The sequence below is a fragment of the Schistocerca americana genome, chromosome 7 (genome assembly GCF_021461395.2).
Source record: "Schistocerca americana isolate TAMUIC-IGC-003095 chromosome 7, iqSchAmer2.1, whole genome shotgun sequence".
NCBI lineage: Eukaryota > Metazoa > Arthropoda > Insecta > Orthoptera > Acrididae > Schistocerca > Schistocerca americana.
Genome location: NC_060125.1, coordinates 252660800 through 252675913, shown reverse-complemented (window position 1 = coordinate 252675913; position 15114 = coordinate 252660800). Strand labels below are relative to the sequence as shown.

General features: G+C 40.2%; 1 protein-coding gene across 1 annotated transcript in view; it reads right to left on the bottom strand.

Moving 5' to 3' along the window:
* Positions 1–15114, bottom strand: part of LOC124622655 (multidrug resistance protein homolog 49-like) — a 385512-nt gene that overhangs the window by 136808 nt on the left and 233590 nt on the right. Inside the window, exons 11-12 of the mRNA XM_047148447.1 lie at positions 14806–14931; positions 7724–7927 (exon numbers count right to left, since the gene is read on the bottom strand). Coding sequence (XP_047004403.1) covers positions 7724–7927; positions 14806–14931 — 330 coding nt within the window. The remainder of the gene's footprint in view (positions 1–7723; positions 7928–14805; positions 14932–15114) is intronic.

Below are 15114 nucleotides of genomic sequence, written 5' to 3'. Positions count from 1 at the left end.
TCAACAAGTGTCAGCTTTCCTTTACATGTTGTCTCCTACAGTGATTCTCAATACTTAATCATTTCCAGACATTTGCAGTATGTTGTCAAACAACTGCAGAAGCCAGTCTTGGCTGTTGTATGTTAGGTTGGAATTATAATGATGACAGATGTTGTTGGAATCATAAAAATATTGGGTTACTGCATTTCATGGCCTTAGAAATCATCATGCTTTCACCTACTTGGCAGATGCTTGTTAATCATGTACTGATTCTGTGACTAGGGATTTGCTTGATCAATTTGCACCAGATAGGTAAAAGTGCACACAAGCTATGTGTTACACAGATCCTTCTCTGGATGCAATTCCTAAACTCATTATAGCGTTTGACCTCATGGGGGACTCAGACTGTAAGGGAGTCTTGTTTTGCCATGCCAGAATGGACGGTCGAGCTGGCAGACTACACACCACAAGCATGCACCAGGGAAATCAGTGCATGCCCTGGCACTCTGAGTAAACAGCTTGTTCCCTGTAGTCTTTCTAAGTTGGACAGCAAAACATCAAGTGTTTCCAGTCACAGTTCCTTTTCAGAGGTTGCATCTCATTCCCTGTCTGGCAAGCACATGAGTGTTGTCTTCCCTCATGCCCTCAGTGGTTCTCTCAACATTTGCACTTGCACTGTTCACACAAATTGGCTATCTGTTTTGCCCATGGCATCTGCAGATGCATTTTTTCCATGTGCCACATAAAGCCCAAGCAGCAGTGCAGTGACATCAATGCCATGCACGCAGCATCATCTTTTGCAGCTGATACCGTTCACACCATTGACATTGTGCTTCATCCGGCTTCAGGGAAAACCATCAGGCTCCTACTCATGCTGCACATGAGTCACGCAGTACCTTCCCAGATGGATACCTCTTATACTCTGATCAACAGTTCTACCCAGTGCTTGATTTGTAAAACAAAAAATGTGGTTCCAGTACTGTGATATTCTGGGATGGGGCACTGAGCGAGGTGGCGCAGCCATTAGCACACTGGACTCAGATTCAGGAAGATGATGGTTCAAACCCACAACTGACCATCTTGATTTAGGTTTGCCATGATTTCTGTACATTGCTTCAGGTTAATGTCAGGATGCTTCCTCTGAAAGGGCACGGACAATTTTGTTCCCCTTCCCCAATGCGACCTTGTGTTCTATCTCTAATGACTTCAATGTCTACAGGACATTAAACACTAATCTCCTCCTTGTCTGGGGGAGGGGGGGTGGAGGTTCTGAAATTTAAACTCCTTAAAACATTATTTTAATGCTTTTCTGAGCACTTTAAAAGTGTGAATACAACAGTGTTGCTTAAACCACAGCAAAAGTTCTATCACAGCCCATCCTAAAATCTGTGGTTGTGATTTTTTCATCAGAGGCAATGTACCTGTTTCAGAGGAAGGTCACAGCCCATGGCAATCATGAAATTCTGGTACAGGGGTTTTTCTGATGAAGGTCTTATATAAAAACATGTCCTGCATACTTTCATTTTCAGTTGGTTTCATCCAGCACAGCAGAAAACTTTTTTGGGTTAGATGCCTCAAAGCAATTTGTGTTTTCAATTTCTGAGATGGGTGTTCGGTCTGCATGGGTATTCGATTTCAAGGCATTGAAAATTTGATGACCTTCTTTTTGGAATTGTTCAATCCAGGTTTGAGTTGGGCAGCATATGTCAAGGCACACCTTCACTTGAAGCTAGGTTTGGCATCATGCTTCATGAGAGTGTGCCCAATTCCTCATGTCCTCCCAGATGCGGTGAAGGTGGAACTGAACAGCTTGGTCACCCTCAATGTGGCCACCACTGTTTCTTCCAGTCATAAGGCTTCTCCCCTCATTACTGGAAAAAAAAAAAAAAAAAAAAAAAAAAAAAAAAAAAAAAAAAAAAAAAAAAAAAAAAAAAAACTAGATGGCTCTCTCTGACTGCAATTATTTTAAGGCTGTGAAAGACCAGTTGATGTAGTTTTTTCCCAATTCTGTGACCAGTGGAACTGTTTTCTAGGCTCCTGAATGGGGACTGTAACACAAAGATTGATGTGTTGGAGGCATTTTTACACCTGCTGTTACATCCAGATTCCTGTGACCTGCTAATGCTTAATACTCCCTTCACTTGTACCAGTATAACTGGCTTCCATTTGGAATCATTAGTGCCCCAGATGTTTTTCAGCACTTCTTGGAACAGCTGATTTAGGTGTTTCCTCATGTGGCAATTATTTGGATGACATCGTTGTGACAGGGGAATCTACAGCTGAGCACCTCCAGAATTTTTGCTCCTTCTTTTCTTACTTGTTGGTCAGGGGCCTGAAATATAACCTCAATAAGTGCAAGTTTTCCAGTCCTCAGTGGAGTACCTTCGATTCCTCCTGTATAAGCAAAGCATCTGTCTGACCAGAGACCACATGTGAGCCATTGATAACACGTTTGACCCTTAAACTCTGAAAGAACTACAGTTCTTTCTGGGGAAGATTAGCTATTACAATCATTTTATCCCCCAGACTGCCAAGCTCACCAACCCCCTGAATGCCCTGGGTAAGAAGGGGTCTCACTTCATGTGGTCACTTATGAGTGAGGTGGCATTTTTAGTGCTAAAGCAGATTCTGTAATCAGCACTGTGCCTTGTCCTGTACAGGGCAGGAAACCTCCTTGTCACTGTTGATACATCACAGTACGGAGTGAGTGCAGTGCTCTCCCACCAGACCTGGATGGCTCTGAATACACAATTGCTTTCATTTTCAAAACTCTCACCCCGGCTCACTCATCGCAACTACTCGCAGACCAAGAAGGAGAAATTAGCTATTACCAATGCACTGAAGAAGTTCCATACCTGTCTGTACAATGTGAAGTTTCAGTTAATGATGAGCCACAAGCTATTACTCACCTTGTTTGGTCCTCGGTCCGGACTCCCAGACAAAACAGCACAAAAGCTTTGATGCTCAGCTTTGTTTCTGTCCACATATAGGTACAACATTCTCTACAAACCTTCCAGTTGCTGTGAAAATGCCGATGCTCTATCTTGCCTGCCGGCTGGCTTGGATCCCAAGTTTGACATTCAGGGAGTCATTGTTTTTCAACTAGACCTGACCCTTTAGGAGTTCTCCCTTGATGTACTAGTGGTTGTGGCTTAAATATGAGTGAAACCAACATACTATTCTATTGTCCAGTGGATTAAGCATGGTTGACCACAGAAATTGCTCAGGACACCCATGGTCCGCGATGACATGCTTCATCTCCTGCCCCACCTCTCCCTACATGATGGGGTACTCCTCTTCCAGATAGACCAATCTCCTCCTCCAGATAGAACAAAACTGGTCTCAGATAATTATTTCATCAGCACTACATTCCAAAGGTCCTTGACCTCCTACATTGGGGTGTTTTACTTATGAATCAGCTGGCCCATAGATATCCCTATTGGCTGGCTATTGACAGGGATATTGAATCAACGGCTCAGTCCTGTACCTCATGAGCCTGCCAGCAACCAGCTTCCCCCAAGGCTTTTCTGCCCCAGCCCCAGCAGGCCCCTGGGAGCGTCTTTACATTGACTTTGCCAGCCCTTTGTTGCAGCAACTGTGGCTTATTCTGGTTGACTCATGCTCCAAGTTTTCTTATATCCATGCAGTCCCCTATACCACATCAGCAAATGTCATTAAAGCCTTGTCTCACATCTTTGCTATTGAGGGTCTCCTGTCTATCATTGTCTTGAACAATGATAGCCAGTTTACTTCAGCACAGTTTGCCCTTTTTTGTTAGCTCCAAGTGATCACACCTACTCATCAATCCACTTCACCTGCAATACAAGGGGAAGTGGAACAGATGGTGCAGACTTTTAAGGAGAAGACATCGGCCGTGGCACACTCTCTTTCCATGGATGGGGCCCTCACATTATTTACAGCCACCTATTAGGCCACAACCATCACTGGGAAGTGGCCTACTGAGTTGTTACATGGGTGGCTGATATGGACTCTTATTACACTGCTGTCTCCACGATGACCTTGGCCCACCTGCCTCAGACTCGTCGCCAGTTTTAGCTCAGCGCACCACTGTGGGTGCGATCATTCACTGGGTTTCTGATACAGTTCACAGCTCTCATGGTCACTGGATGTATGAGTTATCTGCTGGGGACCATGTGGCACCACCAAACCAGCTATGCCCCAGATCACTGCACTCAGTACCCCCAGCCCTGGATGTTTTACTGACTCACACTCCGCAGGGACAGCCACCAGCTCCACTTCATCCCAGCTAGGTCCTCACTGCCCTAGGTGTCATGGAGGGGACCCCAGCGGCCCCATCAGTCTCTGTTCCAGTTCCAGTAGAGGTGGATCCATCTCCTGTGGCTGCTCCATGCACAGCTGTGTCTGCTCCTGACAGTCCTGGGATTGTTGACTTAGAGATGTTGATTGTCCCCAAATCAGCACCTATGATGGTTCTCCCAGCTCCCATGCAGAACACCGCCACACTGCACTGCTTCTGCCCCTGTCTGCCATTTTCAGGTGGGATGACTTCGACAGCAAAATGCAGTTATTACAACTATCTGAAATCAATCCTTACGTGTCACTCACATTGTCAATGGCACTGCAAGCTGCAAATGGTCATCACAAGACAAACACCAAAAAGCAGCCATGTCCTCAAAGCAATTGTCGCATCATATGGAGGGATTGTATGGCCAACACGCCTGATGTAAGTGCGCACTCTGCCGGGAATGGCAGTTCTTACTGGTGCTCTGTAGAGTCCACATTTTACGCCAGCTGCCTTGTGGTGACAACTACCACCTCAGACCTGGACTACACTTGGACTGTGTGATTCGGTACCTCTTGTTCATCTTCTGTGAATCCAGTGAATACAGAATGAAGAGTGTATAAACCCCATTGGTACCTGCAGTTTTGAAAGCTGCCATACCTTCCACACCAAAGAACCCTTCCATACAGCCTGGTCATGCAGAGATAGTGTATGTGCAGTGACAAGAACTCCCTTGTCCAATATGCTGAAGCTCTCACCAAGGCCTTCACAGACAGGCATTAACCCCAGTCTTAGTTCACAAAAAGATTTCCTGTGCCATTTCCAGACACACTCCCAATCCTCCTATAAGTACCAGCTACAACGGAGTTCCCTCTCCTTGTCAGTCATTACCACCCTTGACTGGAACAACTGAACCACATCCTTTGTCAGAGCTCTGATTATCTATTATCATGCCCTGAAATGAGGTACATCATATCCTAGACTATTTTCACCCCTACTAAAGTGGTCTTCCATTGTTCACACAACGTCCAAAACACCCTTGTCCATCCCTATGCCAGTCCCAATCCCAGCCCCTTAACTCAGGAATTCTATCCCTGTGGAAGAGCCAGATGGCAGACCTGCCCAATCCAGCCACTCAGAACTTCCTAATCCAGTCCTGTTACAGGTTTATTCTACGCCATCAGAGGGTGGGCCACCTGTGAAAGCAGCTGTGTCATATACTAACTCATCTGCAATCACCACACAGCCTTTTCATTGGTATGATTACCAACCAAATGTACATCACAATGAATGGTCTCTGCCAAACTTTGGTCGGGAGCAAAGTGGATCACCCTGTGGCACAACATGCAGCTGAACATATATAATGATAGATTTTAATGGCTGCTTCCATCCCGGTCCATTTTGGCCCTCCCCTCGAGCACCAACTTTTCTGAACTGTACAGATGGACAAAGAACAGAGACAGCAAAGGACCTGGAAGAGCAGCTGAATGGAATGGACAGTGTCTTGAAAGGAGGATATAAGATGAACATCAACAAAAGCAATTTTTTTTTCTTCTTTATTGATTTTCAATTCCCCCTGAAGGGGGCGGGCTGGCAGCAGCTTACTACGCTGCTCTACAGCCTACAGACTTTTTTTTAAAAAAAGGAAGAAGAAAGAAACAAGAAAAAACAGGCGATAAAATGGTAATTTAAAGTGGAAAATGGCGTAAAAATGCGGAAAGTTAAAACAGAAAGCAAAAGGGGATGGCAATGTTGATTCAAAAGCAAAATGAGGATAATGGTATGTTGCTGAATTAAATCAGGTGATGCTGAGGGTATTAGATTAGGAAATGAGACACTTAAAGTAGTAAAGGAGTTTTGCTATTTGGGGAGCAAAATAACTGATGATGGTTGAAGTAGAGAGGATATAAAATGTAGATTGGCAATGGCAAGGAAAGTGTTTCTGAAGAAGAGAAATTTGTTAACATCGAGTATAGATTTAAGTGTTAGGAAGTTGTTTTTGAAAGTATTTGTATAGAGTGTGGCCATGTATGGAAGTGAAACGTGGACGATAAATAGTTTGGACAAGAAGAGAATAGAAGCTTTCAAAATGTGATGCTACAGAAGAATGCTGAAGATTAGATGTGTAGATCACATAACTAATGAGGAGGCATTGAATAGAATTAGGGAGAAGAGAAATTTGCGGCACACCTTGACTAGAAGAAGGGATCGGTTGGTAGGACATGTTCTGAGGCATCATGGGACCACCAATTTAGTATTGGAGGGCAGTGTGGAGGGTAAAAGTCATGGAAGGAGACCAAGAGATGAATACACTAAGCAGATTCAGAAGGATGTAGGTTGCAGTAGGTACTGGGAGGTGAAGAAGCTTGCACAGGATAGAGTAGCATGGAGAGCTGCATCATACCAGTCTCTGGACTGAAGACCACAACAACAACAACAAATGGGGGTCACCCTTACAACACATTCTCTGCTCCTGAAGTTATTCCAGCCTCTACCTATGATAACCCTACTACCCCACGCTCACCATCCAACAGTTTCCACCCCCTCTGTTCTATGACCTCCTCTCAATTCATGTCTCTTCATCCTCATTGTGCACTCTCTCTGCCAATGCACCAAACAGTCTTTTCCCTTCTCTGCTCCTCTTCTTTTCTGCTTCCCCCCACCCCCCTATACACATGGCCTCCTAACACTGCCCCTGGCAATCTTATGCAGCCGCCTTCTAGTCCCTGCATGTGCTACCACGTGGTGCTCCCTCCCAGCCATCTTCTACTGTCTCTCCCTCTTCCCTGTCCCACTCCTCTTTGGCACTTACATTCAATACAACAGTTGCAATCTGGCAAGAGCAGTAGTTGTCATGTGTGTGTGTGTGTGTGTGTGTGTGTGTGTGTGTGTGTGTGTGTGTGTGTGAGAGGCATGTCTGCTCATGCGTATGTGTGCATCTTTTTCTTTCTTTTCTGAAAAATGCTTTCATCAAAAGCTTAGTGTGAAACAGTCTTTTCATTGTGCCTTTATGGTGCATGACAATCTGTTGTTTTCACAACTGTTGACATCACAGCATTTTCCAGACACTTGTTGTTTCGTCTGTTCACATCTCCAACAGTTTTTATTATTTTTGAAAACCAAATCATCTCATTCTATTACAAAGATGTTTTACTTATATAGACATAAGCTTACATGCAGTCTGCTTACCAGACAAGCTGTGCATCAACTATAAAGGAAACTCTGACAAATGGCCCTTGGAACTCCAGAGGGAACCATTGCTTGGCATTTTCATTCTTCACAAACACACACACACACACACACACACACACACACACACACACACACACACACAAACTCTCTCTCTCTCTCTCTCTCTCTCTCTCTCTCTCTCTCTTTCTCTCTGTTTCATCTACTAGTATTAACAATGAAAACTGGTCAAAACAGAAGAGTGGTAACATCACAAAAAGTATTAAACACTAAACAACTTACAAAACTTACCTGAGGTAATTTTGTTATGAAATCATGTGCATTTGCTTCTTTGGCAGCCATTTCAATTTCATCCTGTGTTGCATTTTCTCTCCCATATCGAATATTCTCTCCTATTGTAGTAGCAAAGAGAACAGGTTCTTGGCCAACAACTCCTATTTGGTTTCTCAACCAATTCACATTTAACTCTTTCACATCAGTTCCATCAAGAAAGACCTTTAAGGTGGAAAATAGTTTGATATTACTGTTAAACATATTTAGTTTATTACATTTACAATGCATTTTAAATAACAAATGTTAAAACCAACAATTCTATGTGTCCTTACTGTAACACTCCATGATCAAGTTTTATAATCAACCTTAATATATTGTACATGAACTGATAAAGTAAAAATGCCCAAAATGCAATTAGGGAGAATTAATAAAGTTATTGATTATGAGTGTCAGGGACAGATTATGATCATTAGTTCTTATCACTAATAAAAATGAGTTTCCTCTTTAATTGGATGGTCAAAAGATTGCCAATCTGAATTATAAAAAACAAGCATTTTCTAAGTATTTGGATGGTACATACCTGACAGCTGTAGTGCTAATTATAGTTCTGTTTCACATTTGATTTTTCTGTCACCTGTTTACTGTGGCCTAGTTTTAGTGTTATTTGTGTGAGGAACATTAATATCTTGTTCATGGAATATATAACACCTCATGATACATATGAATAAAACAATAGGAATTGTTTAGTTTTAGTTTTATTAATGTAATACAGATTTCTTTTTGATAGAAATTTCTTTCTCAACATTTATTTTTTCTTAATTATTTTCATTTAAGGCAGTCTTTGCAGAACAGAAACACATTATTAGTTTCTCAGAGTGGGACTAAGTTTTAATCTGCCAGGACATTTCACATCAGCACACAGTTCACTGCAGAAGGAAAATTCATTATGGAAACAATTTCCCATGGTGTGATTAAGCCATTTCCCAACAATACCTTTTGTTTCAGGAGAGATAGTCATGTGAGATATGCAGGAGAACTTCTGTGAAGTTTGGAAGATAGGAGAGAGGTCCTGGTGGAAATACAGCTTTGAGGGTAGGTCATGAGCCATGCTTGACTAGCTCAGTTTGTAGAGCATGTATCCACAACAGCAGAGGTTCCAGATTTGAGTTATGTCTGGTATACAGTTTTAACCAACCGGGATATTCCAAATTATTGCACATTCTGTCACAGAATGAATAATAATTCTGTAAAGTGAAATTGTTGCTGGAATACCAGACAAGAATGATCTCATACCCACTTTGTGTGTAAATATTGAAGACAGTACAGTTAACAGACACTTCAAGAAAATTTGCAAACCAAATCCAAATATCACACATAAAAGTCAAAACTTTCTTGAGTGATGCAATTACATAAAATGTAGCACATGTCTAAATAAGAACGGCAACACACTTCTGAGTGAAAAAATTAATGAAAGTGGAGACTCCCAGCAAGCAAAATGATAATGTATCATTACAAGCCAGTTAAGTGAGCTATTATTTTGAAGGTAGCCACACCGTAAATAAATCTACCATGAATAGAACAGGAGCAGCCTCCAAAATGCTTGGTCAAAAAGAGAAAACTGCAAAGGAGAATGCACCAGTACCATGTGTACAAACATTAGCAGTCCTAACAGCAGTGGTACCAACACCAAAGAAATAGCACATGCAACTCTAGAGACAGTAACAGCAGTACGAACAGCAGTAGGAGTGGCAATAACAACAAGTAACAGCAATATGATACTCAATAGCAGCACCAACATCATAAACACCAACATCCCACTCAATTACAGAAGACTCCATTGCATCTGAGAGTGGAGCTCCTGTCGAGATAACATAGACTCTAGCTTGCATCCAGGGTTTAATGTGGGGCTATATGACAAGAACTACCAGATAAAATGCAAGGCTGGAGCAATTCCAAAAGTGCAAATAGTAGTAAGTTGCAGAATTAAAAATCTAGTGTAAACCCAAATATATCCAATATGACTAAACATACTGAAGTGTGGCTTTTGCTAAGTTATAGTGGACAAGAAGGCAAATTTTCTGACATATGCATGTAACTTTTGACATTCATGGCTGCTCAACTACAACACTGACATTTTTTTAAAAAATGTGGGGGAGCAACTAACTCAGGTATGATTCATGAGTTTACCTGCACACTTGAAGACCATCAGTCTGTGCTCTGCTGTTGTGGTGATCAGAAAACTTACTTACAAAGCTGTTCATACTTTCACAGTGTACGCAACATTCGAAAGAATGGATATGGTTTTCATTTGAGAGAAATACCATCAAACTATTGCAGTAGTAATACACTTGCATGCTACAATGTACCATGATTGTTCCCTATCCTAACAATCTGTCTTCACAAACATTATTAAAAAATTAATGAACTGAAAATGTGAAAAATAAAGCACACCAATGAAAAAGAACAACAACTGATCAGAAAAATACAGATAACATTTCATCATTGGTAATACACAATACATATATGGCTATGAGGCAGCTTGAATATGTGACTGGGATTAGCTAAAGGAATATTCTGCAAATACCATAGTCCAACATATTTCATCCTGTTCCATAAAAACATGGGAGAACTGCCGGATATCAGTAATGTCCTGCCACAATATTTTGGTGCAGAGTCTTCTGGCCATCTTCAGGTGAGTGCCACTGTAGTAGTACTGGCGAGTACGCGCTGAGCTCTACTATTTAAAGCCGTACTGAGGTGACATTGCGCATGTGCTGCTCAGCGTGCGTGTTCATAACGGCTCCATGAGCTGCGCCTCGCGCTCTCCACTGTGAAAGCCTGGCATATCGGTATCAGGTCGATTTCCATCTTTATGCAGATAACTATGTCGACTACGAAGTTTCTCTATAACAGGATTCCAAGCAGAGTTCAGCTGTTTTTATGGAACAATCAGTATGCCGGGAAAGCTTTAAACATCACATATTTCATCCTTTTCACATTTTGCTCTGTCAAAAGTTACACAGCAGTGGCATTTGAAGTTGGCTATGATTCTCTAAATGATGACTACAAAAACTGCAAAATGATGCATCCTTTATATGCAAGATTTTATTTATGCTTGAAACATCGTTTATGGACCAAGTTCAAATCAATCTTTGTAATATTAATCAATCTTTGTAATATTCTCTTATGGTCAGTTGGGAATCCTTGCTAGACAAGAGAAGTAGATAAATAACTTTTGTCTGTCAATGTGTGGCTGGATTTTTCAAGAATCATTTAATTGGTCGCTGTTGTTTCATTGTGACTGTAAACTGCCACAAGTACCTATATTTTCTAAAACATATGGCATCACAATTACTGAAAGGTCCCACTGAACTGAAAGTAATTGATATGGCACCAACATGAGGGATGTCCAGCCCAGTTTGCACAGGTAATCATAAACCTTTTTAACAAGACATTTGGAGACTGTCTAATCAGTTGTTCAGTAAATATGAAATGGATTGAATGTTCACTAGACTTAACTTCACAGGACTTTTTAACTGCCATATGCATGTTGATTTTACATAATTTTCAAAGGAAACTTTAAAAATATAACATAATCTTCATGCTAAAATAATGTTTGCAAATTGACATATGGGTACATTGAGCCTCACCATTTGCTGTAAACCACTTGACTATGATTCACACTGGATAATGAGATATTTTTAAAATTTGCCTTTGAAAATGATGTAATACCAAAATCATAAGCAATTTTCATCAATAAAAACTGTGTCTGAGATGAGCGAAGTTTCAGGTTTTCCAATAATGTCAATATTTTAAACAGTTGTGTATGCTGAGTCATCAGCTGCTGTTTCAGTAGTGGATATTAATGCCAACTCTTTGTTTCAATCTATGCCAACAGATTTTGTAACATTTTCAATTTCCTCGTCTGTGAAAGTATCTCTCCTACAGCAGTCATCACACACTTCCTTTGTCTTTCTAGTTTTATAATGTCATAAACACTAAAACCTAATGTCACAATACTATAAGCAAATTAATAGCATTATGGCTAGTGATGCAGAGGTTCTTGGTTCAGTTTTCAATGACAACATCAATTTTTTCTGTAATAGAAAGTTATAGAAGTAGGTCACCTCAGCCTTGTGAGGCCAATAGAAGAGCTACTCAAATATAAAAGCAGTGAAAGTGATTTGCATGTCACTGAAGTAGTATTTTACGTGAGCCTGCTGAAAAGCAATGACTGAATTTTTTACGTGAAAACTCTCAATGCTTTTCAAATAAAACAAACATCTTCAGCATACTACATCTTTATTATTCAATCTATATATTAATTTCTCAATGTAGTCACCCCAAAGATGAACAAATTTCTCCCAACAAGACACCAGTTTGTTGACAACATCACTACAGAATGTTTGACTTTGGTGAGGGAGCCACAACCTCTCCTCCACTTGCACCACTTCATCACTATCTAAAAACGAAGTTCCCAAAGGTATTCTTTAAATTTTGGAAACAGATGAAAATTGGATGGTGTAAAATCAGGACTGTATGGAAGGCGATTGATGATAGTGAACTCAAGGCATCGGATTGTTGCAGTTGTCGCAGTGGTCATGTGTAGTCTGGCACTGTCATGCTGAAGCAGAGGGTGTTCCATGCATGGAAAAACTCTTCAAACTCATGCTTTCAGTTTTCTGAGTCTCACAGTACCTTGCAAAGTTTATGGTGGTGTCTCTAGGCATCAATTCCAATTGCACCAAACCTCGAATATCCCAGAACACTTTGGGCATCACTTTGCCTTCTGAAGGTATGGTCTTGAACTGTTTTGGTAAGAGAGATCATTTATTTCCATTGATGCTCTTTTTTGGGGGGGTCAGAATGGTGAACCTAACTTTCATCACCTTTTTCAATGTTTTTAAATAACCCATCACACTCATGCTCAAAATGCAAAAGAAATTGTTGACAGATGTCCTATAGCCTCTGTTTCACATTTGGAATGAGTATTCGAGCACCCACTAGGCACACAGTTCTCTGTATTACAGTTGTGCAATGACGGTCTGTACATGCTCTTGTTACATGCCAAACTTACTTGAGAGCTGTGTCTGTGTTATCCCATTACTTTCTCTTGTGAGATCAACAACCCAGTTCTGATGAGTCTCGTTGGTTGCCATTCACGGTGGTCCAATCTGAGCTCTGTTACACATGTTGAGATTAACACCACTATTTCCTTCATTAACATCACGAAAAACCCAACAGCTCACATTACTGATGTTGATACAATCAGCAAATAGACAGCTTTCATTCTTCTATGAATTTCAATTGGCATGCTTTCTGCAGTTAGAAACTCATTGGCATAGTTACATTACACACCACCATTTTAAAACTTGCATCAGTGAAGTAGGAAAGTTGACTGAGTAATATATATGACATGTAATATCTCAATCCATATTGAGAACAGAATAAAAAATTTGAAGGTATTATTTTTCAACACCCTCATACATCAAAAAGTTTGAACCAGGCCAACATACACTAACATTCTTCTATCAGCAACAAAAGAATCAACTATCTTTCTTTTTTGGGGGGACGGGAGGGGGTGGGGGTGGGGTTAGAGAGCAAGACACTTGTTGTATTACAACACGGAATCTTATTCTTTGCAAGATTCCTAACCAGTTCTATAAGATTTAGGTCTAGATGGTATGGCAGAAGGCAGAAATAGGAGGGAATCGTCTTCTAGCAGAATTTTGTCGGTGAAAGAGTCAGGAAGGGCTGTTGCTCTTTAATTGATGCCAAAAATTCAGCTGTCCATGTCTCCACACATTATTAAGGTTTATCTCTCCATTCCTATGTGTTACTCTGACGTTTTCATGTTATATAGAGAAGAAGTGAATACAAAACAAAACACTGCATTCAAAACAATGAAATTTTGAGCAACACTGTTGTTTGACAATGCTCTTGACAAACGTCACTTTGCAACATTTATTCACAGTGTAAAGTGAACAAATCAATGGTTTCTCTAAATAAACTACTGGCTGCTTTAGTTCTGATGCTTCAATTTTCATAAAAATCTTATGTAGTATGCTCTTTTTGCAAGTTTGTTATTTCATCTTAACATACTGACTCATTCATTCTGACATCTTTTAAACTCAGTTTCCTTGCTGTTCTGGAATTCTAGTACTATGCAACAAATGCTGTGAAGTCTTTGCAAAGATGGTACTTCCTTGTATTGTTCACAATATTATGGAAATTGCTGTCTAACAGAACATTTGTCTGTATCATTAATGAAATATTTATTGTGTGCATTTTACTTATTCTGGTTTAGGTTTGATATCTGAATCCTACTGCACTCGGCATTGTGTCCCTCTCCTGTAATTTGTATATCACTGACGTACTTAATTTGTGCTTGTTAACATTTGCTTGCATCTTCCATAGCTTTCTCTTTTAGTGCTATCACACCTTTCTCATTCTCACTGTCAGCAAAAGTAACGCCATTACCAACAAGTTGTCATGGCTTCCTGAGTAGGTATTTTCCACAAACCCTTTTTGTGATCACACTGCGATGCAAAAATGCATGCTATTTTGAATTGGAACATGACTGCACATTGTCATGTGGGCAAGTTAGCTCATGCAATGGCTAAGTAAATCGAGTCCCTTTCCAAGTAGTAGATCTAATGTAACTTCCGTATTTTTTATATTTGAAAGTATGAATAATAAACACCTGCTAAGTACTTCATAAGAGCCCTTTACATATGTACATTTTAATATATCTAAATGGAACAAATGTTTTAATATTCTTTGTTGAAGACTTTAGTTAACTGAATAATATATTCCAAGATACAGGTGTGAATTTGTGGCATATTTATGAAACCACGCCAAATACTATCATTTTGTTCAGTGAAATTTTCTTAAATTTATAACAGACTTTACTCTTCATTTATACATGTAGCTCCAATTACGTGAAGTGATAAACACAGTACCTTATTCCCTATCAATTCAGAACTAAGAGACCATATATTTCAAAACTGAGAAACATATGCAGTACAGCCAACTGTAAGAGATATTATGTTGTGCTTGTGCTCACAGTGTATGAAAAATTCTACAAGTTACGAACATACCTTTCCTTGGACAGGATCATATAATCGCTGAATAAGTTGGATAACAGTTGATTTTCCACATCCTGAGCTACCAACTAATGCAACTGTTTCTCCATGTTTGATTCTGAGATTTAATCCCTGAAGGACCTAAAAAGAAAGATATTGGTAAAAAGTGACTCTTGAAACATTGTTTGTAACATATCTGCATTCAGAGCTTTGATGTAAAATGCCCTGCAAGTGAAAGAAAAACTAAAGGAAAATAAATGAATTCATTATGTTAATTTCTATAAAATGTTTTTCATATCTTATACCTACACAAAAAGACACATA